This window comes from Sphaerodactylus townsendi, linkage group LG02 (assembly GCF_021028975.2).
Source record: "Sphaerodactylus townsendi isolate TG3544 linkage group LG02, MPM_Stown_v2.3, whole genome shotgun sequence".
Taxonomy (NCBI): domain Eukaryota; kingdom Metazoa; phylum Chordata; class Lepidosauria; order Squamata; family Sphaerodactylidae; genus Sphaerodactylus; species Sphaerodactylus townsendi.
Genome location: NC_059426.1, coordinates 112,541,329 through 112,567,411, shown reverse-complemented (window position 1 = coordinate 112,567,411; position 26,083 = coordinate 112,541,329). Strand labels below are relative to the sequence as shown.

General features: G+C 41.6%; 1 protein-coding gene across 1 annotated transcript in view; it reads right to left on the bottom strand.

The window, feature by feature from the left end:
• The window catches only part of LOC125427044 (probable inactive 1-aminocyclopropane-1-carboxylate synthase-like protein 2), a 31,387-nt gene that overhangs the window by 3,200 nt on the left and 2,104 nt on the right, over positions 1-26,083 (bottom strand). Inside the window, exons 2-13 of the mRNA XM_048486023.1 lie at positions 18,488-19,077; positions 17,513-17,572; positions 15,699-15,769; positions 14,596-14,665; positions 12,920-12,986; positions 9,877-9,974; positions 8,790-8,867; positions 6,363-6,463; positions 3,715-3,804; positions 2,834-2,879; positions 2,551-2,692; positions 1,788-1,930 (exon numbers count right to left, since the gene is read on the bottom strand). Of these exons, the coding sequence (XP_048341980.1) occupies positions 1,788-1,930; positions 2,551-2,692; positions 2,834-2,879; positions 3,715-3,804; positions 6,363-6,463; positions 8,790-8,867; positions 9,877-9,974; positions 12,920-12,986; positions 14,596-14,665; positions 15,699-15,769; positions 17,513-17,572; positions 18,488-19,077 (1,556 nt within the window). The remainder of the gene's footprint in view (positions 1-1,787; positions 1,931-2,550; positions 2,693-2,833; positions 2,880-3,714; positions 3,805-6,362; positions 6,464-8,789; positions 8,868-9,876; positions 9,975-12,919; positions 12,987-14,595; positions 14,666-15,698; positions 15,770-17,512; positions 17,573-18,487; positions 19,078-26,083) is intronic.

Here is a 26,083-nt window from a genome sequence, read left to right as displayed (position 1 = left end):
AGATGGCCATGACCCCAGCAAATTGAAAAGGCTCCTTTATCTCAACCACTGCCACTACGATAGTCAGGAGGAGATCTTCCTTGGCTGAGCTGACAGGAAGCACCTAGCATACTGGGGGATATTCATTTTTAACTAAATTATATTCCATGTTACCACAATGATGTAAGCCCTCTGACCAATCCTATAATATATATATATATTATTTCATAATATTTTCCTGTTAAACTACATAGGCAGAAGCCACCTCTCATATTCTTGTGTGGTTAGCAGAGTGTCCAAGATGAAGGCAGACCACAGCCAAAAGGTCAAAACTACTTTAACAAAAGCTGAGTTAATGAGTTACTCTAGCATAACCTGGAGGTTTCATTTTGTTTGTGGGCATGATCTTGATTACCACACCTTGCAAAGATACTGTTAAAGACAAAGAATATGGAAAGCCATTTTAGCATCAGATACTGTCATTTCCCTATCTCTTCTGGAAACCAAGTCATCAACAGATGGTTGCTTCTCTGCATCTCCTCTTCCCATTGTTATGACTCCTAAACCATTCACCTTATCCTGATCTAAATGTCTCAGCTAAATCTGTATATCCTGGGCAGTGACTCTCAAGAGTTAATCTGCATGGAAGTCTTTCAGCATTTCCTCGTTTAGCTTAACAAAGCAATTTGGGCCCCCATTGTCCTGGGTTTAGCAGTAGACGAGCTGACTAATTACCTCAGCACCCCCAAACACAGCATGGGAAGTTCCAGAGAATTTAGAAAAATAAAACTTAAAACTCACTTGTTCCCGCCCCTTACCTGGGCAAAAGAGTATAAAAGTGCAGTTCACCCCAACACATGTGCTCTTACTAGCCTGTACCTCCCTTGGTCTGGTCAGTTTGAGACACGATATCGTCCTTCGCCTGGATTCAGATGCTGGTCATTTGAAATCCTTGCCTTCTACAAGATCTTCTTCAGCTGAATTTAGGTAACGTATTACCCTGAAAACCCCCCTCCATTTCTATCTCCAATCTATATTTTTAACACCTTTCTATATCTCAGGAACTTGAATGTATGTGCCCTTGTGTCTTACTGTGTGTGTGTATTTTTAAACAAATTTATATAAACATTTAAATTCAATTTGGACTCTTGCATTACTCTGTGGAATATCCATTGTCAGAATTCCTTCTCCGTATTACACAGTCTAAAAGATCTCCTCTCGGCCCCTCTCGCTGCCAACGTGAGCGTTCATTCCCCTTTGCTACTTTTAAAATCCTATGTGTGCTGTTATATGTTTAGCAGCTGGTGGAGAATCCCTTTAATAAAGTCCTTACTCCTGTTAAGGCCGTAACAATGATATCAAAGGAATGATAAAAGCCACATAAAATAATCAAGACATATAACCCAATTAATCTGCTTAAAATTTTTAAAAATTAAAATTGCCATAATACTTTAGAATATATACTGATAAAAAACAATTTCATAACAAACAAGTAATCTAAGGTCCCAATAAAATTAACTCCTGAACAATCTTCCAATGAATGTCAGAATAAAAATGCTTTCTAGTGAGTCATATGGGCAATGTGTCTATACCAGCCACAGAAAATGCTTTCTAAAATCCATTATGCCAGGTACCTGCTTGATTCTTGACCCAGCACTTCCTGAGGGCGCTGCCAGGCTGGATAAGTCTCCAGTGTCTACTGGCTACAATAAAAGTCTGGCGTACTAAAAGCTAAAGAAAACAAACACAGTGCTGAACTAGAAGAACCCATGGCTTGATCCAGCAGAATCCTCCTTGAAACCACTAACCTTTCGAAAGTCAATCCATACAAAGAAGCCTGCATTGCGATTCAGGAAGGGAACCCCAAGAGTCTTGAGCTCATCTGTCACAAATGTATGGGCAGCTTTTAATCTTTCATGGTTGGCCCGTAAGTATACCTGGTTGATCCAGTCTAGTCAAGAAGAGAAGACCTTGAGGGTTGATTCAGACATGCATGTATATATCACTTGATTTGTTGTTCTTACTTGATTCCATGAACTGACTGTGCTGGAGCTAATTAAGCAAGATAGTGTGAAAATTTTACATATGTGATCAGACTCCTTCCCATGCATGTTATCACCTAGTGATGAGCATGTTTGCAATACCACCCCAGCAGGAATGGTCAGCACTTTCCTATAGTTACCCAATGTCACATACAAAACATTTATAATCTGTCCATCATGCTACACTCTCTTTTCTTTTCCTTTTTATTTGTTTATTGGGCAAGCCATAATTCAAAATCCTGGTAGCAACTTGTCGCATTCACACTCAGCATTGTTAAAAGTATAAAAAACATTTGAAGAGGTCCTAAGTAGCTCTATCTATGCATACACTATCATTTCCTTTAGCGTTGCTGTAACTCAACATAATGCACACTTTTTAAAAAGAAGAAACAACCCACACAGTTCCACCAATATTGCTAGCCAAGTCCAACATGCATCCTAAGGATTATAGTAGGTGAACAACAGCAGTTTTAGCAGAGAAAATAGAGGGAAGTAAAATACTGGGATCCTGTGACACTCTGTGTCTCACCTTTGTCTCGGAGTAGCTGGGCAATTTTGTACTGGACAGGCCCACAGACCCCATGGAAGTAACACAAGGAACCAATGGCATTGGCAACATCTTGATTCTCCGTGTACAGGGTTCCAAAACGAATCCCAGAGATAGCAAAGTCCTTTAGGGACAAATATATATATATATAATATCAGCACAATGCAAACAAACCCTTTGCTCCAATCACGTTGTGTTGTTGTCTCTCATACATAGCCCTGGCCTTTGAATTCACTCCAACACTGCACAAGAAAACAGTACACACCTTACTAATTCCCCACATCACATGGGTCCTCTGTGGATCAGGTAATCTGTATGTAAAAGAGATGCATACAAGGAAGTTAGAAACAAATTGCTGAGATTTCTGGATCATCATGCCAGCATTCTAGAACTCCTCAGAGCAGATTGCATGTAGTAAAAGGGCACCATTATTCCTCAGAAAGAGCCCACAGACCATACAGTAAGTGAAATAACACTATGCTCTAAGATCTCAAACAAAATGCTAAACTAATACAAACAATTTAACACTGAACCTATCCGTAATGTGGCCATTTTCAGTGTGATTTATGATGAGACTTGTGGTCCAGTCCTAAACCTTACACCCTTCTAAATTCCCTGAAGTCAAGAGGCTTAGAAAGGCATTGCTCTGCTATAGATTGAACTATCAAAAATTAACTAGTAAGCAACCTTTGGAAGGTCCAGAACATGATAATGGAGGAGCATAAGAAATATTTTTTTAGTTACAAGCCTCAACAAGGCAAAGCACAACATTATATCCAACAAAAACTGCCAACTTCTGACCCAGCAAAGTATTCTGTATTTTGAAACAGCTATTTGTGCTAAGAAGGTTATTCTAAAGCCTTCCTTTAGAGGACTCTAGGTAGAATATATTGTGTCTCACTCACTTCCATCTTATCCTCCCAACAACCCTGTGAGGTAGATGTCTGAGCAAGATTGACTGGCACAAGGTCACAAGTCTGTGAGTCTCATGGCTGAGGGGGGATCTGAATGCAGGGCTCCCCAGTCAGATGCTGCAACTGCTCCATCTCTGAAGAGCTGCAGTAAGTGCTGCATCACACTTCATACCCTTGTGTAGCTATGGTGACCCTTGCTATCAGGTAGCCAAAGAAGTAAAGCTGGTTTTACCTGTCCATTTCCAGCACGCTATGAAAAGAGGCAGAATCATCAAAAACCGACAGCATGTAGATCTCATCTACAATCACATGTAGTTCATGCCTAAAGTAAAGTAAAATTGAAAAGTCTACAGTTGAGTAGAAATATATTCTTGATTGTCATGGTTGGATCTCATGGAAAATTGCCACTAATGACAGGGGAAGGGTGATTAGCACTGATTCCCCTCTCCTGTTGCAGACCTCCAACTCTCCCCTACCACTGACCCTGAGGGTTGCCTATTCCCCAGGAGCAGCATTTGGAGATATTTGAGGCTGCAGAAAGGGAGAGAAAAGTCCTTTCTGTCAGCAAATTCTTACTGTGGAGTCCAGGCCAGGAACATTCAAAGTTCAAAGTAAAAAAGCAACCTTTTATACGTTTTATAGTATGGTCTAGCAATATTATGTATTTTATTGTTAATTGGTTTTAATTTTATTGCAAGGCTTAAGATCTCTGGTTGAAAGAAATCTGATAATAAAGAGTTAAAGATAAATGCTTCCAAAATCAAAAGTAGAACTATAGACGTTCGTACCTAAGTGCTGCAGTCAATTTTTCATCACTAGTGATTATGAATAGACCTTTTCTCCATAGCTGACCTCTCTTTTCTAACATATAATGCAACCCAGTAGTCTAAGCCTGACTCTGGAATACCCATTATTCATAGAAAACAGACAGTCTCGGTTATATTAGGCATAGTATGAGGTCCCAATTTCAGGACAACTTATTTCTACATTTATTCCTGGTAAATGGGCATAAATCATTAGTTATTTATTCATTTATACTCTGCCTTAATAGGTTAAGAAAGTACCCTTAACCAGTTTATTTTAAAAAAATCAGTTATGAAGAACAGCACAGTAATGTACATTTGAATATTTTTACATTAAACTTGATGGGCAGCCCCATCCAAAGGGTGAGGTGGGTGGTTGCAGTGCAGCGACCACATGACCCCTCCACTTCTGGAGAGGCTTCCCAGTGGTTCCAGGGGGCTTACAAACCAAAACAGCCTCCTCACCACCAAGAAGCCTCTATGGGCTGAATAGACTTCAGTCCAAATTTCCTGCCGGGCCATAACCTGGCAAATGGCTGGGAAGAAGCTCCTCCCCTGGCTTCCCCTGTTGTGCTGGCGGCAGCAGGGGTGCCAGGATGCTGGCACAGTGTCCCACGCCACATCCCAGCACCAGGGGAGGCTAGTTGTGGCTGCATGCGGCAGAGGCGGAGCGAGGGGAAACTGTGCCTGGGGCGCACATGTGCCCTGCACCCCTGCCACAGCGTTACACCACTGCATGCTGGCAGTTTTGCCTCTCTGCTGGGGTAAGTGCCCCAATGAGGGCAAACAGCTGGCAGAAGGGTGTGCTGCTCCCACAAGACCTTTTGCCCCTCCCTTCGGATGGGGCTCTTAGATACCCATGCAAGTGAATTGATACAGAAGTTATCAGACAAATTTTCTTCATACACATTCCTCAGACTTCTAGGCTAACTGTAACACTTTAGGATATCTTTAAACATTTAAAAACTTTACCTGTTTAACTCTTTAGACTTTATGATTCTTTACTTTTCAAATCTCACTAGTATATTGTCTAACCTCCCCACCAGTTTTTACTTCAACTCTCATTACTTAATTAGCAATATTTTAACTGCCTGCCCTGCCTATTCTTCCCCAGGATTCTAAAGTATCCCCCAGCAACTAGATATCCCAGTTCTTTTCTAGCCAATGATCTCCTATTTTATAATTTCAAGTACCAGAACTCATTACTTCAACATACACATATTAGAAGCTGACATTTTAAACATTTTACATATACAACATTGTGTGGCAAAAAGCTGGTGTGTGTGTGTGTGTGTGTGTGTGTGTGTGTGTGTGAGAGAGAGAGAGAGAGAGAGAGAGAGAGAGAGAGAGAGAGAAGGGCTTGTGGGAGTGGCTCACCCTTGTGTTGGTGTGTTGCCCTTTCTGGGGCACTTACCCCAATGGAGAGGCAAAACTGGCAGCATGCAACTTCTGCTGGCATCCCCCGGTGCTGAACCGTGGTATGGGATGCTGCACATGTGTCCCCGAGCCCCTGCCGCTGCTGGTGCAGCAGAGGTGGGCTGGGGGTGTGGCCATGTTGGCTTCCTCCTCCTGGCCATTTGCCAGGTTACACCAGAACCGGGAAATTTGGGCTTATGCAACCCTTTGGGGGGTAAGTCTATTCAGCTTCATAGAGGCTTCTTGGTGGCAGGGAGACTGTTTTGTTTTGCAAGTCTCCCTGTGCTGCCAGGAAGCCTCTCTGGGCACAGCAAGGCAGTGCAGTCACAGCACCACAGCCACTTGCCTCACCGCTTGGATGGTGCTGAAAGTCACTGTCTCTCTCACACACACAAGAACACATATATACTTCACTACTTATGTATATAGACTTGAACGTGTAACTCAGTTGTGGCTTCCCAGTGTATCTACACCCAGTGAAAGACATATATGACAATTTCCACATAGCAAAAATCATTTTCATATAAAAAAAAACCTTTCTCTGACACCTTTGCTGCACTGGTCAAAATAAATTATTTTTATCAGAAAAAAATTCAGCGTCAAGCAGCCAACATAAGACAGCTGGACTGACGACATTCAAACTATCACAGGACTGCCATACCTTTTGGCAAATTCCAAGTACTTGGTAAGCTCTGAGAAAGAATAGATGTCCCCCAGAGGATTTTGTGGGTTCAGAAGAATCAAAGCCTTTACTTTGACACCCTAGAAAACAAATTGATTAGTGTTTTAAAATGAAGCAAGCTAACAAGCACCAGGAATCATATTTAAATAACTTAAAAACCACAATTTATATTATTTTTATTACATGTGAGTTGTGTTATAATGGAATATTTTTGTATTTCATTGCTGTAAGCCAACCTGAGCAGTTTTTTGGAGGGGCAGCTATACAACTAGTTAAATGTTTGATGTTGTTGTTGTTGTTTTAAACCCTGATTATCTGCTTGGCCACTTCATTACATACAAGGACTTGCCAGGCTTGACTAAACTCAAAGCTTTTTTCTTAAAAATGCGGCCCCATGGAAAAAATAATTGCCCACCCCTGCTCTAAAGCCTTTTACATAACTTTTTCAGGGTGGATAGCTGTTATATATCACTTGTAACTCCACCCCAGGAACTGGATCATTCAAACAGGAATGGGTCGAAATAGGTTTGGAATCATTTAGCCACACAGATATTTTAGAGTTGCATTAGAAAAAAATGAGTTGTTTTTTATAACCCACTTTTCTCTGCCTTCAGGAGTCTCAATGCAGCTTACAGTCATCTTCCCTTCCACTCCCTGAAACAGATACCATGTGTGGTAGGTGGGGTTGAGAAAGTTCTGAGAGAATTCTGACTAGCCCAAGTTTACCCAGCAAGTGTCAGAGGCCATCCTCTGAAGAGTGATAAGCACTCAGGGGATGAGCAGAGCCCAGTAAGCACAGACCAAGTTGGGAACCAACAAGGGCTGGGCTTGGAGCAGCCAGGGCCCCTGCAGGATCTACAGGTGAATCACAGGAAGGTCAGGATTCAGAACCAGAAGTGCCTCCATAAGCAGGTCATGCACCCAGCCCTCCTCCAGCTGCAGAGACTCATGCACCTAGCTCACCTGAGCCCACATGTCAACAGAGGCAGCGATGCAGGGAGCTTTTGCAAGTTAAACAGAGAAGAACACACCTGCTAGCAAGCTCCAACAAAGGACCTTCTGCAGCAGGTGGAAACAGTCTTCACAGGATGAAGTGCTGGAAGACCCCATATGAAGCAGGTTCACAGAGTGTACCGGCCTGGATGCAATAAATCATGTGACTGCCACAACGCTTCCTCTGACTTGTTGATTCTGTGCATTCTAACCCTCGGACCGGACTTCTAACACTGAAATTGCTTAGCGGACTCTCAGACTAGACTCAGCTCCCTGCTGAATCACAGGGACAGGAGCTTTCATGTGGAGGAGCGGGGAATCAAACCTGGTTCTCCAGATTAGAGTCCACCACTCTTAACCACTATACCACCATGGCTCTAAACAGACCCATTTCTCTGTCAGGGTCCCCAGTAATATTTTTAAAGCTAAATGACACATTGGGTAAACCAATCATAAACATTTTATCTTTATTTACTTACTTCACATATAGCACACCTTTTTAATGGAGACTCAAGGTAGATTACAAATATTTAAAAAGCTTAGACAGCAGAAGGTATCCAATAAACAATGCAATAGGACTAGGATTACAGAATTAGAAAACAGCAACAAAAATGGTCTAAGACATGATATAACATAATGCAGCAAGTTGATTGCTAAGGTAGAAAACAATGCTGTAAATCAGAGGTTCTCAACCTGTGGATCAGGACCCCTTTGGGGGTCAAATGACCCTTTCACAGGGGTTGCCTAAGACTCTCTGCATCAGTATTTTCCAACTGTAAAATGGATAAATGTTACGGTTGGGGGTCACCACAACATGTATTAAAGGGTTGCAGCATTAGGAAGGTTGAGAACCACTGCTGTAAATGAAGATGATATATATAGTATGCATTGAAACAGGTATTATTTTAAAGTCATGTTCCTTTATAAAAAGTCTACTCCAGCTACAAGTTCAGATGATAGCTTATCAGTTTAACATATGAAGGAAGTATTTCCCAGGTGAGGGAACATCCACACCACTCTCAGGGCAAAACTCTTAGGGGGGAAATCTGTAATTTGTCCAATGACGTCTGAGCAGCTTACATGGCTTACATGGCTTTTCCTCCATTCAACCACACCAAGACTACCGCATATTGGGGTAGTTGGGGATCGGGCGGTATATAAATTGAAAAAATAAATAAATAAAAAAAATAAATTCAAGGCTGTATCCAAAGCTTTTAAATTGCACTAAACAACATCCATCAGATTGCATCCACGCCCAATATTTGGACAACTATATCCAAGGAACAGGACTGTGAAAGAAATCTATTTCAATGCATATTGTATACATCATTTTTGTTTACAGCACTGTTTTCTACCTTAGTAATCCACTTTCTGCATTATGACATGTCATGCCTTAGAACAAGCCCAAATCACCTCTGACTGTGCATCCTGCAAAGCCTTCTTTAGCTTGTCTACAGTAAGCTGGAAGGGACGCGTGTTTGTGCCAGACACCTGAAACACACCAAAAGACAGAAAGTAAAGCAGTAACTTTCAAAATCATTAGGAAAAAAAGCAATGTTCACTGCAGAGAGCAGAAAGATTACAATAACCAAGAACTGTAATGAACTGAGCAGTCATTCACTCAGACTGGAGGTTCACCTTTTGCTGAAGGTTCAACCGTGGTCTTATGAATACAAAAGAAGAACATTCAAGGTGTCTGAAATGGTACAATCCATTCAACTATCAAAATTCTACCATGTTTTTCTGCTGCACATGGAGACCAGCCCTGAATAGAAAGACACCTAAATGTTGCCATAACTGGAGTCTAGGGTCTTCTCCAGGAGAAGCCTAAAACTGGGCCTTCAAGGCCTTTCTGCAAATAATCAATGTGCCTTTCAGCCACTGAGAGAAACAGCTGCATTAGCATTCCATGAAGAAAGTTCTCTCTCACCTCTAACTGAATTAATTTACACTATTTGGAATTACCAACCAAAGCCACATGGGTTAGAGACTAAGAGTGTAACTAAGTGCATCCCCTCCATACCTGGATATCTTTCCTCTGCCTTATCTACAAGCATGCCTAAGACACTGAAGCAACCATTCCCTCACTTAATCTAGTCAGAGAACTCACCTAATTACCCTGTCTCCCTGCTCCTCAGAGCCTAAGACAGCTGCTCCATTAGATTATAAGTGAAAGATGACAGAAAGAGGGTTTTCTTCCTTCCCCTTGGGCTAGTTCAGACTGCATTTGGGCTTGGAGTGCAAAGCGAACTACATTCATACTGACACATGCCTAGGTTACATGTGTTCTCTCGCCACAGATGGTCAATAAATAAACTTCTTTGTTAGCATTTTGGCAGCCCACTAACAATAATCTCAAGTGTAGACCCACTGTTGAATCCCAACTACCACTGACTTTGAAGTTACTACATATGAACTGTCAGCTTGTATCACAGGACATTTCATGAATATCACTTATTTCAAACAATGAAATGTGGTACGATGCCACACCCTGGCTTACCTGACTGTCTAAATAGGCGTAGACCAGCTTGACATTCGCATAGAGAAACACATTGTCGGTGATACCTCCATAGAATGGGGTAGCAATCAGGAAGGCTTCTGAAATGAAATAGTAAAGCCAATTATCCCACATTTGCAGTCTATCTTTCTGAAATAGGTTACTATGGCAACACAACTGAGGTCAGGGTCTCAATTTAACGTTCCTTTGTACTTGTCTGAAAAACCCACTACAGAGTCTACATTTCCTCCATAATCTGGCTTTCTGGTGTATGTTTAACCTCACTTTCACCCCTAGGAAGGCAGTACATAGACATTGTTCTACATTAACATAGGACTGCAGACCATTTTTATATCAGTTGACTATCTTACCCACATTACCAATATTAAGCAAGGAATAAGAGAAGGGCAAAAGAATCAGGGAAGTCCAAAGAAACACCTTCATGAACATACACACCAGTTTGGTTCAATCAGCGTCTCCAGCAGCTAGAGTAATAATGGAACTGCCTACTTCACAGGCCACTTTGGGCATTCTCCAGAAATATGAACGTGACTTGCACCTCCTCAACTGCTGCTTCCCCATCCCTTTCAGAGGAGGAGCGATGGTTATAATGTCACAAAGAGATGAATAGTTTATCCCTGTATCAGGGAAACATGTCTCTCTACATTTGATTTGACCCAGAAATCCACCTGAGAAACAGTGCGTGTCATTAACTTTTGCTACTTCTTGAGAACATCCAAAACAGTCCAAACCTTATACTGTAGAGTCAACAAATTTTAGTAACAAAATCATAAAGGTGAAGGGGATTTAAAAAAAACTAATTTAAGTACCTAAATTGAAATGATGGAACCCTCTATATGGATATCAGGTTGGACCCTGTGCTCCATTAGCGCTAAAATCACAGATGTTTTTCATGTGCACTTCCAGCCAGCTTCCCTTGTTGATTCCAGGAGAGTTTATTCCCATGGTCAGGGAACTTTTTGGAATCCCATCTCCCCATACTTCCCATGAAGGAACCTTCATTCCTCCAGTAGTAATCTCTTGGTGGTCTCCAGCACCAAGGACATTCAGCTGGTCTCAACCAGAGCCAGGGCTTTTTCAGCCCTGGCTCCAGCCTGGTGGAACTTCTTACCAGCTGATGTCAAGGCCCAGTAGGAACTCAATCAATTCTGCAGGGCCTGTAAGATAGCAATGTTCTGCCAGGCCTTTGGTTGAGGCAGCCATGGGTCTGATACATCCTGCTGGCCTCCAGAGTTTTGTCTCTACCTCCTCTCCATCCTAATAGTTAGGATGGAATGTTTAATAGAATAGGGCTGATTTTAGAATCTAGACTGCCTAAGAGTCCTTAGGACATCTATTTCAGCCGCCATCTTTATGGACTGTTTTATTTTACAGTTTTATTTATATATTATTTATATATTATCATTTGTTTTTATGATTGATGGTCTGGAATTATGTATGTAAGCTGCCCTGAGTCTGCCTTAGGCTGGAGAGAGAGGGGTATTAAATATAATAAAATAAAAAATGTGGACAAATAGCCATGCAGGCTGCCAGTGGAGAGGGGGAAGGGGGCAAAATCACTTCTTTTTTTCCTCTTCTGTCTGCATAGCTGCCCTGACAAAAGAAATCTGGGCCATTTCACTCCTTTTTCACTTCCCAACCCTGGCTGTTAACCCACATGGATCTCACAACCATTGGAGTAAACTTTCCCACTATCAGAAAGATGGGGGAGGAGCATGGGGAAGATCTATGACCATCAGTACCTTCTGCTGACAAAGACTGTGGAAGAACCCTTTGACTCTTTCCCAGTGCTTCCCAATCAAGTATGCTCCACAAGAGCAAAGTGAAAATGGAGCAAGCCAAGCTAAGCGGTCCCTGCCACACTATAAGCCAGTTGTGGCGAACCTTTGGCACTCCAGATGTTATGGACTACAATTCCCATCAGCCCCTGCCCACAATTGGCCATGCTGGCAATTGGCCACCCTGGCAGGGGCTGATGGGAATTGTAGTCCATAACATCTGGAGTGCCAAAGGTTTGCCACCACGGCTATAAGCCATCACGGCAGGGCTGCTCAGCTCAGCAGCGCCAACACTGGCATTTGCTCACCAATTACTGCATTCAGCAAACAACCAGCGCTGCACAAGAAGACAATTTGCTAGTTGATTCCAATTGCTACTGCCTATGAGTCGGGTCAAAGTCAGTGGTGGAGCTGCTAGGGTCTGGCTTTTCTTGTGGCCATCTGGGGCAGTGGAAATTTCCTTGTAAGTTAAATGGTCAGTTAGCCTGTGATAACCAAATTTTGTAAAAAAAAAACAAACTTTAACTTTATAGATTTTGTTAGCAGAAATGAAAATGGGATGTTTGTTCTTTCATTCAATACAGTAGCACAGCTGAGGTAAACCATGATCCCTCTACACCTGTTTGAACAATACAATGACATCTACATGTTTTTGTCATTAGCACATGAAAGTGTTGACACAGAATACTTCTATAAGCAGAAAGGTAAACACTGGTGATTCAGCACCAATGAGGGAGGAAAGTGATTCCACTGGCCAGAGGCAGGCTTAGCTAACAGTGTATAAGCACAAGATACAGCTAGCTACACAGTAGACTGGAGACGCTTGGACAAATCTCCTGATGCAAGGGATAGCGTAGATTTGGATCATGAGCTTAGCACGTTCTCTCAGGTTACCTGAGAAAAATCAACCCCAAGATGATATTGTATGAGGGGTGGAGATTCTATTGCAATTTAGAGCAACAGTGGGAGGGCAAGCTAAGGGTTACACCCCTCATGTACTGCAGCTCTGATCAGATGACCTCCCCTAAGTTGCTTTTTAATGTTAAATAAATCTGGAAATCCCCTCACAAATCTTCTATGCACCTTATAAATCAGCATTCAAATGTGTTTAAGAAGAGAACATGGCAAAAACAAGCATTAGCAACATCATTGTTTTCCCCGCATGAGTGATTGAGTTATTCCTATTGTTTTAAATTGTTCTCATTCTATGTTTTTAATAGTTTTAAAATGTTGTCAGTCACACTTACCCCCAGGATCACAGAGAACTGTAGCTATAGCAGAAAACAGAGAGCCACAGCCATTCTGTACAATTACCTGCAGAAGAGATTGTGGGATAAATATTACTCCATCACAAAAGAGTATTCACCATATATCTGGCACTGAGGATGGAAATCTATTCCCATCCATTTCTTCAAAGCATCAAAGAATTGTTCCACTTATAAATTCAAAATACCATGCACCTTAGCAAAGGACAAAGATTTGATTGGGTAAGTACTATTGATCAAGGTTATGACTCAACAGCAGAGAGCCCCTATCTGGAAGAGAAAGTACCACTGTGATATTAGTTAAGGTACTTTAACCATCAGAAAGGTGGGAAAAGGTGATATATTCCTTTCAGGGAACAAGTTAGCTAGCATTATCTTATTCATCAAACTTCATCTATTATTTTGACATGGGTAAACATAAAATATTTCATGACAAGTCAGTAAAATGTGTATCACTTAGATCTTTTTTAAAACTCTACTTCCCAGCTGACAATTCCCAAAACAGTTTAGAATGAGATTAAATTAAAATTAAAGAATAAGCATAAATTAAAATATATGCTATTTTTATGATCTTATGGTATTGATTTACTTTGTAAGCCACCTCAAGCAGGTGTCTAAAGAGGCATCATCTACATTTTAAAAATTAAATTAAATAAAGCAAGAAAACAAAGTAATATATAAACTGTCTGTAAAATCTGATCCACCATAACACAGAATTCCAGAAGCCCATCTCAAAGTTAAGTCCTGTTAGTTCATTCACCAATTCATCAAGCAAATATTACAGGCCAAATTACACGAGCCCCTCCCATCACACAGCTCCCGTTGGGTCTCAGTTCCTTTAACCTGATTCTCATTCATTCAGTCACAGAGCAGCTGCTAGGAACACATTTTGCAGATTCCTCAGGGGACTGATTTGGACTGTGACTGTGGTGACCAGGGATCTTGGAGTTTTTATATAGTAGAAATCGATATGTAAGGAACAACTTAGGGTCTGCATATAATCAAAACATCATTCTGGTTTTTACATTAGTTTTTTCTCAATGTTTAGCTAGATATGCCAGGGCAAATCTGTGATTAGGATCCTATACTTCAATTCTGAAAATCAAAGAAGGTCACTGGAGGAGGGGAAGTTAATCATTTCCCCCAATTAAACAACTAAATGTCTTTGCTTAACTACACACAGGATAAAGACCAAGCTAGTTGCTATTCCAGAGGGATTGCTGTTCCAGAGGGATAAGTGGCTGAGGATTTCTAATGTTAAAGATAACTTGGAGGAAAGATTAAATACCCCATGCCCTGTAATCTTTTCCATGTGGTAGTGCTGAATATCTTTGAAAATATAAGATTCTCATCAGGGCCTATCAAATGGCTTAGTTTACTCTTACATGAAAGCTCACAATAAACTTAAAGAGTGGTAACTATCTCCAGATGAAGTCATCTTTTTTCCCCATGGGTACCCAAATTATCTTACATTACTTCCCTCTCCTCCATTTTATCCTCACAACAACCCTGTGAGGAGTGGAAATTCGAACCACGGTCACCCAGTTCCTAGTCTGACATTACACCACACTGGATCTCAGCAAATCTGACAGTAAGTACCAGTATGGCGGGGGGGGGGGGGGAGAACGGGGGATGGGACAGAAAGGAAATGGACCTACATTTTCGGCTTTCAGAGGTGCTGGTGCCTTGCAGTAATATGTCAAAAATCGAGCGACTTCCTCCCGCAAGCTGAAGAACACAAACAAGGCTTACACAGCAATAATTAAATAAGTTTTATTGGGCCAACTGACATCATATAGTTCACACAGTTGTTGCAATAAAATATTCTAATTCATTGTTGTTTTAGATTTTACAGGTTTTGCCTGCAACTGAAACCTACAACCTAAAAAATGCAACGAATGTCCTCCTCCATAATCGCTGAATCATTTCAATCCACAAGCTTAAGGCTACATTTGACAAACACTATTTACAGGGTAGTCCTAAAAAGAGTTACACCCTTCAAAGTGCACTGACTTTAACAGACTTACAAGAGTCTACCTCTGCTTAGGATGGCACTCACTGTGAAGAAGAAATACATTCAGAATTTTCTTCTCAATTTTTCTCAGTTGACATGTACTTTAAAATAAGAACTGGAGTCTTACAAAAGAAACAGGCCTTTCTGATGATAAATGAAGCCAGCTGTCTTCATAGGATAGGGCCTGTGTGCTCTGTTCCATATAAAGGTCTCATGAGCTGCTGCAAAATAATAATAAAGTTTGGACTGCTTTGCATGCTATTCTTTCCATTCAATAGTCCAAACACGTACAGCAGAGAACAGCAAAAGGAAAAGGCCATGCTCTCTAGCCATGCCATCTGAGATCCTGAGTTCAGCCAGCAGTGTCTAAGTTTGAAAAGGATCTCATGTAGCATTGTTAGGAAAGCGCTGGGATTGGTCCTCGGGAAACCACTTGGGCCCATGGTTTTCTCATGAGCACCACCACCTGTTGCTCTTTTCCAACACATTTGCCTTTCCACAGCCTGTGGCTACCATAACCATTACATTTTAGGTGGAGGAAGCAGAGACTCTTCTTCCTCTGTACTAGGTACTCAATCTGAATTGGATCCCAGCATGCTTGCAAACTTTTTTTTCTCACATGTAACATTTGGTTGACACAATCAGGGTTGAGCTGGGAGAACCCCAGAACTGACTCACATGAAAAGTCATATATAGTTTGGCCCACAGACATAAAGAGAAAAGGAGAACAAGACAAAGACTACTTACAACATATGTCCTTTCCAGTCAGGGTATTGGAGCAGTGGGGGCTCAATGACATTCATGTCACTTTGTGTCAGCTGCCAGCAATGAGAAGCAATAAGGATTAGGCTAAACAACACAGGCAGGTCTGCAAAGGTAATATGACATCAGTCAACTGTAACTCCCCCATTAAAGACCCTCACCAGCTAGAGTGCATTCTTCTTCTCCCAAACACTTGATCAACTAGGCTAATCTACCCTTTCTCCTTCAGGGGGCTGACACAGAAGGAGCCAACTGCCTCAGCATACCAAGATTGAAATTCAAGGAAAATGCTTCATTAAAAAAGATATTACCAGAAGAATAAATGTATATGTGACTTCTTTTATGGCTGAGTGACTTCTTGGCTTAGCAGAGAAGATGGAAAGTGGCTTACTGTGATCCTAGAATTGATGCCCATTCCTTTAGAAGCATAATCTAACTCCTATGGCACCTGCTTCAGCCCACTGCTGGGTCCTTCCCTTCCTCTTTTCCTTTCCAGCTCCTAGGGGAACTAAACTCCTGCCAGCTACAAATGGTGCAGGCACAGGTACAAAGCAGGGAGTATAAAGGATTAGGGAAGGAATGGGAAAGGAAGATTTCAGAGGGACATGTAACATTTAACATTAATAGGGACGTGTAATGTTTAAGTGTTAACAACTCACGTCCCTAGAGAAGTTTCTTTTCCTTCCCATCTGGAAAGAGAAGAAACCCAGAAGCCTCCAAAGCTGTAGAGCAGGGGTCCCCAAACTTTTTAAACAGGGGGCCAGTTCACTGTCCTTCAGACTGTTGGAGGGCCGGACTAAAAAAAACTATGAACAAATTCCTATGCACAAATGATTGTAAAATGTTTGATTTCACCTTTCAGCCTTTCTGTCATGGTCTATTTTTAGAACAGTGACCAAAGTATGTCAAGTACAGAGTGGGCCCCAAATATTGTTGGGGAGGCTGTGGAATACCTTCCCCTGTAAAAAAAAGCAGAACTTTCCCAATGAAGCATTCCATCTAACCCAGGATCAGGTATCTTCCTGGGTTCTTTCCTCCCTAGCAGCCAGCGAGCAATTCACCAGCCTAGCTGATGCCAATGGGAGTGAGGCAGAACAGAAAGCCTGAGAGCAACACATGGAGTAGCCGAGAGGGAAGGGAAGGGCGGAGCAGGCATTGCCACATGTAAGGTTTCCAACTCTGGGTCAGAAAATTCATGGAGATTTGGGGGTGCCATCATGTAATTGCAATCAACAGCCGTTGGGGCCGGTTCCTCCTCTCCCTCGAGCCCCCACTGCACATGAATGGAGCCATCGCCGCCATGCCTGGCGGGCCAGATAAATGCCTTCAGGGGGCCACATTTGGCCCCCGGGCCGTAGTTTGGGGACCCCTGCTGTAGAGAAATGTGCCCAGTTCCTAGCAGAAGATGTGAAAGTCCTAAATCAATATAAGTTTATGAGGGCTCAGTGTTTAGGAAACTGAATTTCTCTGTGCAAGTACATAAGAAATAGAAAATGACTTTTAAAAAAATACTGAAGCTGCCCCAGACACAAACAGGACAAAACCTTCACCTGGGTTGCCACACAGCAACGATATTTCAAGGCTTACTACCTTTGATCAAGGAGGATCCCTTTAACTGTTATGGTTAATACCTGTTAATGGACCCTGTCCTCCATGAAATTGCCTAATCTCCATTTAAAGCGAACAAAACTAGTAGCTGTCTCTAGTTTTCCTTTATTTTTACATAGGAAACAACCTTAATGGTGGCCAGCTCTACCTAGAAAGGAAGGGACATATGCTGCATTTAGAACAACACTTACCCGCTTGGACAGCAGATCAAAGCAAAGTTTGTTTTCACTAGTACCAAAATTTATGATGCCCTTGAAATGGAGACAAACAGAAAAGTCTTGTTAAGAAAAAAAATCCTGGATCCTTCTGCCATAAAAAAGGATCAATATAGTCCAATCTACACGGATCAGAGAAATGACGATCCAATTATTTGATTTTTTAAAGTCACTTTTCCAAAGAGCTCACCACCCAGTGCTTTATATAATCCTTTAGTTCATTCAGCAAGCATTACACAACACTCATTTTTGTGGGATTTAGTTTTCGTATGACAGTTTTTGACATACCAGCTAGTGTTAAATACATAGTACACATATCAGTTGTTTACTGTTACATAATTATGTGAGAGACCTCAGCTGTCATTTGCATAGCCAAATGTGTGTTCTTCAGTCAATTATATTCCATATTATTCATGTACAGTCATGTATCGAAGTTTTGTTTTTCAGTGTTAATTTCAGATTAGTTTATATGTATCTTCACATCTTAGAGACAACAACATAGTTCAGTCATTGCCTTTCAAACACATCATTTACTTGCATCATTTCTTCCTTTTGTAACTTTTCCTCTCTCTAAACCCTCCTTTTCTGTAAGTGTTTGGTTTTACCATGTGCAGATTAATTACGTTCACTAATCCCACTGAGTTCAATGAGGCTTATTCCTAAGTGTATCGCAGGCCACAATTTTAAATCTTACCTTGAAGAGAAATGAAGTCTAAGCATGTACCACTGTATTTGTTTACATTTGTTCCTTGTTAGCTTTGCTGCTCTGTTCCCTGCATTATCTATCTGCAATCTAACATTAGATGGCAAGCTCCTAGGAGCAGGAGGTTTTGTGTGTGTGTGTGTGTGTGGGGGGGGTTATGCTTATAATAGTACACAATGTCATTGAGCAAATAATTATTTTTAAAATTGTAATTTTAAAAAAACTGATACAAGAAGACTTTCACTCACATTGGGATTTTTGTCTTCATCATACTTGTCATCATGATAGGCCCTGTATCCTTCTTCTGTTGATCCATGGAAGATGCTGGCAATGTTGCCTCGGACAGAAAGGTACGGGCTGCTTTGAAAATCACGACGGTTATAGAAACTGTACTTGTTGGTTGACTGCCCTAATTGTGTGGTCCTTATTTCCTGTGGGCCTCCTGAAGTGCCAGAAAAGGCGTGGCTAAAGTCCATTCCTTGGGGAAGCCCACTTGAAGAGGAGCCACTATTGTTCTGTTTTAAGATGCTGAGCATCTGAGCAAAGACACTGAACATGCGGAACTCATGGTCTCGTTCCAGTTCAAAGCGTCGCTGCTCCAGTTGTATCTGCCGTTCCTCCACCTCCAGGTCTCGTTGCAGTCGCCTTTCTTCCATCTGAAGAAAGCGTTCCTCCATTTCCCTCTGGGCTGTCAACATCTTCAGCAAGAGTTCATCAAGTGGGTCCTTCAGCCGTTGGGCTTTTCGTTTCTTCCGCAAGCGGTGCAAGGTAGAAAAACCAGGCCGTGGCCCCAGACTTTGGATTCTGGATGAGGAAGCCATGTTGGGCTCACTAAAACCTAAAAAGTATACAGATAAAGGGAAATTATCTACAGCAATTCCTTTAGATCCTCATTTTTGGTAAAAGCCAAAATAACATAGGAAGTTAACTAGTTTCAGGCTGCCCACAGAATCAAACCTAGGGCTAATTATAGACAACTACTGAATGCTTCCTTTAACTTTCTGCATCAGCTATCAGATGTTGTGTAAATCCACCAATGCTCCTTGTCCAGCATTTATTCCTACTTAAGCAGAAGAAAATTACTCAATGCTTTAACTAATACGATGGTCGGTTCCAAAGTTTGACCCTGGTGGGTGCCACATCCTTTTTTCTTCCCTTCATTCATAGGACACGACATGGCTGTCTCAAGAATGAAGGAAAGGCAATTTTCAAACACTCAAAGGTATACGTTCTGCAGGCAATAGGTCTGACTCTGATGAGGCCCAATGAAGCAACTAACCTAGTTTTTCTGATCAACCTCACTATGTAAATTCCATCAAAGGCTAGACAGGGACCAACTTCTAGGGAAGGTTGCCAGGTTGTGGTACGCAATGTCCCTTTCCCTCTTTTATCTTGGCTGCTCAAGTGAAAGATGAGAGGCAGTCACAGCTCACGGGGCCCCTTGTTAATTGGTCCACATGTCTTGGCTCATGCAGTAATTATCCGATTCCACAAGAGCTACACAGCAGCCAAGGAGAAGGTCAATCTGTAAATTAGGGTGAGATGAATGGGGTAGAAGTGGCATGGCTGCCTTAAGTGCAGTTTCAGTGGAAAAATTTAAAGCCCACTAGAGAATCTGTATCCTACAAAACCAACAGGTTAGAATAGATTGGTTCAGTATTTCCATAAAAATCTATGCAACAGAAGCAGGATTTCAGTCTATTGTACCTTACTGGCCAACAAAGTTTGTAGATTATAAACTTCTGTGAGCCAAAACTGTCACATATGAAAGAGAATAAAGATCCATCATTCTAAGAAGGTGGGAGGGCTGTCACAAGGAAGAGTATTTGGATTCAGGATATAGAGGTATAATGAAAAAAATTAATCAGCTTGATCAAAACAAGGAGATATGCACAAATGTGGAAACCCTATGCACCTGTTCAGCCCTATTCAGTCCATTATTCTGAACGTGTTAATAAATTCCAGTTCAATGATCTCATTTGGCAATTTCCCCTTGAAGCTGCTTTGTAAAAGGAATGCCACTGTTGGGTCAGCAATACGATGTCCTGAAAGATTAAAATGTTCCCCAATGGTTTTCTGAGTATTGTGATTATTCTTTAGCAGTGGGACTGGCTAAGCATTCTGGTTGTCTTAGGTTGATATTAAGCCATAACACAACATTCTCACAGATAATCAGCAGAACATATTCTTCCACCCTTATGATAATTGTACCTAAACTCTATCTAAAAACAAGCCTCCTCAGTTGGTTCAAAACAGCACTGTAATTGCAATTGATTTCCATAACACATAATAAACTATTACAATAAATAAATGTTTGTCCAAGATCCATCTTGTTTCATGAAGTCTAGAGTGCCTCACCCTTCAGATAGGTTTTGCTGTCACCAATTACTCTCAGTATTTGCCACCCAGTTGGCCTGTGCTGATCAAAATTCCTCAAAAAGCAAGCAAGGCCATTTTTTACCTTTCATTTTCAAAATTAAAAAAACTGACCCTTCACAATACATCAGGCGATCTTGCTGTAACTACTTAACAAAGGCTCTGCGTATTAAAACACTCTTGTGAACTTGATATGAACAAACAGGAATCTAAAGCAAGCTTGCTCTGAAATTGACTACCTGACCTTTGCTTCTTGCACACATTCAAGTACTTTGAAGAAAATAGTATTGTAGCAACAGCAGCTGGAGGATAAAACAATGGGTTATTTACTTACTCTGTATATTACAAGAGTCTTTCACCAACACTGAGTTTTAATCCAATGTCTTTATGATGTTACAAGCCATAACCACATACTCCCAAAATGATACAAACTAGTTTTTCTTCTGCATTTGTGGTTTTAGACTACCGTTTGTCTTGCATCATGTTTCACATGTAAGGTTCAGTTCTAAGAATGTTGAAATTCTGTGAACAAATGTCTTTTTGCCTCAAAGCTGTTTGCAAGCTCAAAAGATGGAATGTATTACCATACAGTATTTTGAAAGCCCAAATGATACCACTTATTGATTTATAAAAGGTGTTATTCACCTTTTTTTTAACCCCACAGGCCTCCAAGACAATGTACTATGGCTTCAGGCCACAATGAGATACAATATTCTCAGAGCAAAGCCCCTGAACTTCTTGGGAAGATGGGGCAGATGGGAAGATATTATAGGACATCAATGTGAAGTGGCAGAGTGAATGCTGCTGCAATAGAGAAATGGAAGACATGGCTCTGACAAAATCCTGATGTCTAGGCTGAAAGAAGCAAGGAAGGGGTTGGAATAAAAGGATCTGCAGAAGAGCAACATGTCTGATTAGCCTATTTTGAAAGCACTGGCTTTCAAATAACAAGTGGGCATCCCTAGACAGTGATTGCTAGGGGGGAAATAAACTTCTCCCTGACTTTTGAAAGAGTTTTTCTCATTTAAAACAGCAGGTAGAGCAACAGCCCACCTCAGCCTCTCCCCACCAAGAGATGTAGAGCTATCAGTAGAGTTGTAGCAGCCAAAACTATGAAGTTTTTGGACACAGAAAGGCTAACGTATTGTTGTTTAACAATGGACTACTGCTTTTCAAGAAGTTTGAAAGTTTCTTTTGAAGCACCGATTTTTGTTTTTGCTATAACATTACACCTTTAGAATCTCACTTCACCAGTTTTCTGAACGTCTCTAGCACCTTTCCTACAGGGAATTAAAAACTTTACCATGTTCTCCTGGAGAACGTAACCACCCATTTTCATTAGAAACCTTTGCCTGCAAACTTTTGTCTTTGGTCCAGTCTGCATGCCTTTAAGGTAAAAAACCCTACCACACTTGAAAGAAGAACAGGCTGTTCTGGTACAGAAACTCCCCACATCCAACAGAAAAGTCTTGTGGAAAACTGGTCTACAAATTACAGCAGCAGCAAGCATAGGGCAGCACAAGCAGACTCTGTTTTAAATGGCCTCCATGCAATACAAACAACAGACAACCCACACTTAAAGACTCCTCCTTGTTCTGATTACTTTAGTTCTACTGATAACACTTCAACTCAGATACCTGAGGAGACTATGGCAGCAATCATATGCAAGCAGTCTGGGCTGCTATTCCACTGTTTTATACACTGATACTTCCTATCAACATGTATTTCAAAATCTTACACTCAGCTTTTTATCTTGGAACAAACATTGTTAGGAACAGTTCCCCTTTTTGGAGTGAGGTTTAAGTAAAAATTACAAGCATATGAAACCTCCAAAAGAGCTTTTACGCTGGGCATCTGTGTGCCTCTATAACAGTGGTTCTCAACCTTCCTAATGCCACAACCCTTTAACATAGTTCCTCATGTTGTGACCCCCAACCCTAATATTTATCCATTTTACAGATGGAGAACACTGATGCAGAGTGTCTCAGGCAACCCCTGTGAAAGGGTCGTTCGACCCCCAAAGGGGTCGCAACCCACAGGTTGAGAACCATTGCTCTATAAACATATATATGTATATATTTGCCCTTAACACATTCTCCATAATGTATCTGTTTCATTTTGGAATTCTTTGTTCCTAATACTAATTGCCACACTTTGTTTTTTCCTTTCAGTTGATGCTATATACACTTGACTTAAGTCACAGAGATTCTGTGTATTTCTCTTGACCCTTTCATATGTGTCTCTGGGAGAAATATTGGCTTGGATCCTATGAACAAGTTCTGTACACTAAATAGTCTCCAGCACGGACCATGATTCCTTGCACTATTTGAACAAAGACCCATGGAAAACCATTGATCCAAGCCATTATGTTCATACCTTACCTCTTAAAATAATGCATAGTGTTCCTTTTTATTTGGGGAATTATCCTTTAATTTAATTCTCTGATTTATAAACCACTCCCAAATTTTATAAATCGCCGTCTCTCACTATTCTTTTATATACTGATAGAATCTGAAAAGTCCTATGCTGGAATACATAGGACGTAAGATCCTGTTCTATATGTAGGGTTATTACGTTTATTCTAAATTTTCACAAGCTGTTGAGCTTCATGCTCCTTTTTCACTCCCCACTTATTCTCAAAATATACAAACACAGTTTGCAAGGTATTCCTACTATATCTAATCTGCTCTCTTTTTTCTTTGAGACAACGAAAGTTTCTACATTTAGGAAGAGTTCTGGGTGAAGACTATTTAGACTATTGAGCATTGACAGTTAATACGTTTTTCCCCTTTCCATGTTGTCTGCAAAAGTCTTCCTTTTATTCTAAATTAAAGGTGAGGCCACCAGCACCATTTGCAATATTTAACAGTAGTTTGAATATTGAATGAGCAGTTCTGCCTCCTGCCAAAAGAGCTGCAGGAATACCAGATGAAGCAATGGCAGAAGCAATCATGCTTTTTCTGTTGTAGCTGTGAACAGTACCCCAATTTAGATTTATAACAAATATCTTTCCATGGTTTCTTCACCAACAGGTACCCAAAGCAGCTTACTTGGTTCTCATTTTCTGTTTCATCCTCACAACAACCCTGAGAGGTAGGTTAGGTCACAAGAATACAACTGGTCTAAGGTCAGCCTGCAAACTATGGCATGGTGGGTAATTCAAACATGGAAATCCTTGATCTTACTTCAACATTCTAACCACTGTACAATGATGAGTTAAACAGGCAATTTTAGGTTCGACTGCAAATAGCATTGGGGGTGAGGGGCTACTGGATCTAATTTGAGTAGGAGTTTCTGATACCCGTTTTGTTAGGTACAGCAACTTCCACAATCACCCTGAAGCTGGTGGCCAATGTTGAGATTCCTAGCTGCAATTTCTGATGAGTTAAGCCTGCCACAGAGCACCTTCCCTTCCACTGAATAGCATGGGTGTTGGTTGTTTCTCAAGATAATATGGGCCACCCAGGATGTTCAGAGTCCCCTCATGGCTAGTACTGCAACTCCCTTGATCATCTTGAAGCTTCTGGCCAATTTGTAGGCTTCAAGTTTCATTTTCTGATGAGTTATGTGTGCCATGGACAAACAGACATCTCCTTTCATTAAGGTAACAAGAATATCTCAGTCTACTCTAGGCTCATTTTGCTTTGCTTCAGAATCCAACCTCATTCCATGAGTGGTTTCAATACTGCCTTATAACTGAATTACTGGTAGTCAGCACAGATTTCAAGAAAGCAAGCAGATCAATTTTTCCAATGTAGACTCTAGACCAGGGGTCCCCAAACTTTTTAAACAGGGGGCCAGTTCACTGTCCTTCAGACTGTTGGAGGGCCGGACTAAAAAAACTATGAACAAATTCCTATGCACAAATGATTGTAAAATGTTTGATTTCACCTTTCAGCCTTTCTGTCATGGTCTATTTTTAGAACAGTGACCAAAGTATGTCAAGTACAGAGTGGGCCCCAAATATTGTTGGGGAGGCTGTGGAATACCTTCCCCTGTAAAAAAAAGCAGAACTTTCCCAATGAAACATTCCATCTAACCCAGGATCAGGTATCTTCCTGGGTTCTTTCCTCCCTAGCAGCCAGCGAGCGATTCACCAGCCTAGCTGATGCCAATGGGAGTGAGGCAGAACAGAAAGCCTGAGAGCAACACATGGAGTAGCCGAGAGGGAAGGGAAGGGCGGAGCAGGCATTGCCACATGTAAGGTTTCCAACTCTGGGTCAGAAAATTCATGGAGATTTGGGGGTGCCATCATGTAATTGCAATCAACAGCCGTTGGGGCCGGTTCCTCCTCTCCCTCGAGCCCCCACTGCACATGAATGGAGCCATCGCCGCCATGCCTGGCGGGCCGGATAAATGCCTTCAGGGGGCCACATTTGGCCTCCGGGCCGTAGTTTGGGGACCCCTGCTCTAGACATAGGCTGATACAGGACAATGACGTGCCACTGGGCCCTGGCTTGCCAGTCAGCTCAATCATTGTGCTGCATAGGCAAAGCGGAGTACCACTTTGTTTATGCCCTTCCTGCTCATCTACACTGAGCACAGAGCGGCCCAGGATGAAGCCAAATTCCCCCTAGCTCTTCCTCAGAGGCCATGCCATGACCCAGCTGCCTCTGAACAAAGCCAGGCATCAGTTCTTCCGTGCAATCTGCACAACACCAGACTAGTAAAGCAAAGCTAGACACTGCCATGCACATGCTTTTCCTCCTCCTCAGATATAACTGCACCAGAATGCAGAGGCATACCGACGCAAATTGGAGCCCTGGGCAAAACCTGAGTTTGATGCCCCCCCATGGGCGGCCACCCTCCCCCACCGTGACCAAACAATGATTTTTTCCACCAGGTCGTTTCAAAGTCACCATCACATTATAGAACATGCCCCAACTCACAAATCTGAACACAGCAATGGGCCATGCCACACAGCAGAAATAATTTTTGGAAAACATTTTCAAAATGCTTTCAAAATGTTTTATTACTGCTATGAAAACATTTTATGGTGTTGTATCCAGTCCCCCCAATTGGGGGAAACAGCATCATTTTCAATGTTATTTAAACTGGGGACCCCAGCTTTTAAGGTGGATTTAAAAGGAGAATCTGGGCTCCCTAGTTTAAACAAGTGATGCTGGAATCCACCCCCAAACAGCATCATTTTCAATGGTGTTTAAACTAGGGAGCCCAGATTCTCCTTTTAAATCCACCTTAAAGGGAGAATCTGGGGTCCCCAGTTTAAACAACATTGAAAGTGATGCTATTTTGAGGTGGATTCTCCCCCACCCTGAAACAGCATCCCTTTCAATGTTTAAACTGGGGACCTCAGATTCTCCCTTTAAATCCATGCCGAAGGGGGTGGATTTAATAACAACAACAACAACCTTTATTAGGCATTGAGAGAATAAAAGCAAGAAAACAAGCATTGGCAGGAAAGGAATGGATTTAAAAAGAGAATCTGGGGAAATTTAGGGGGTGCC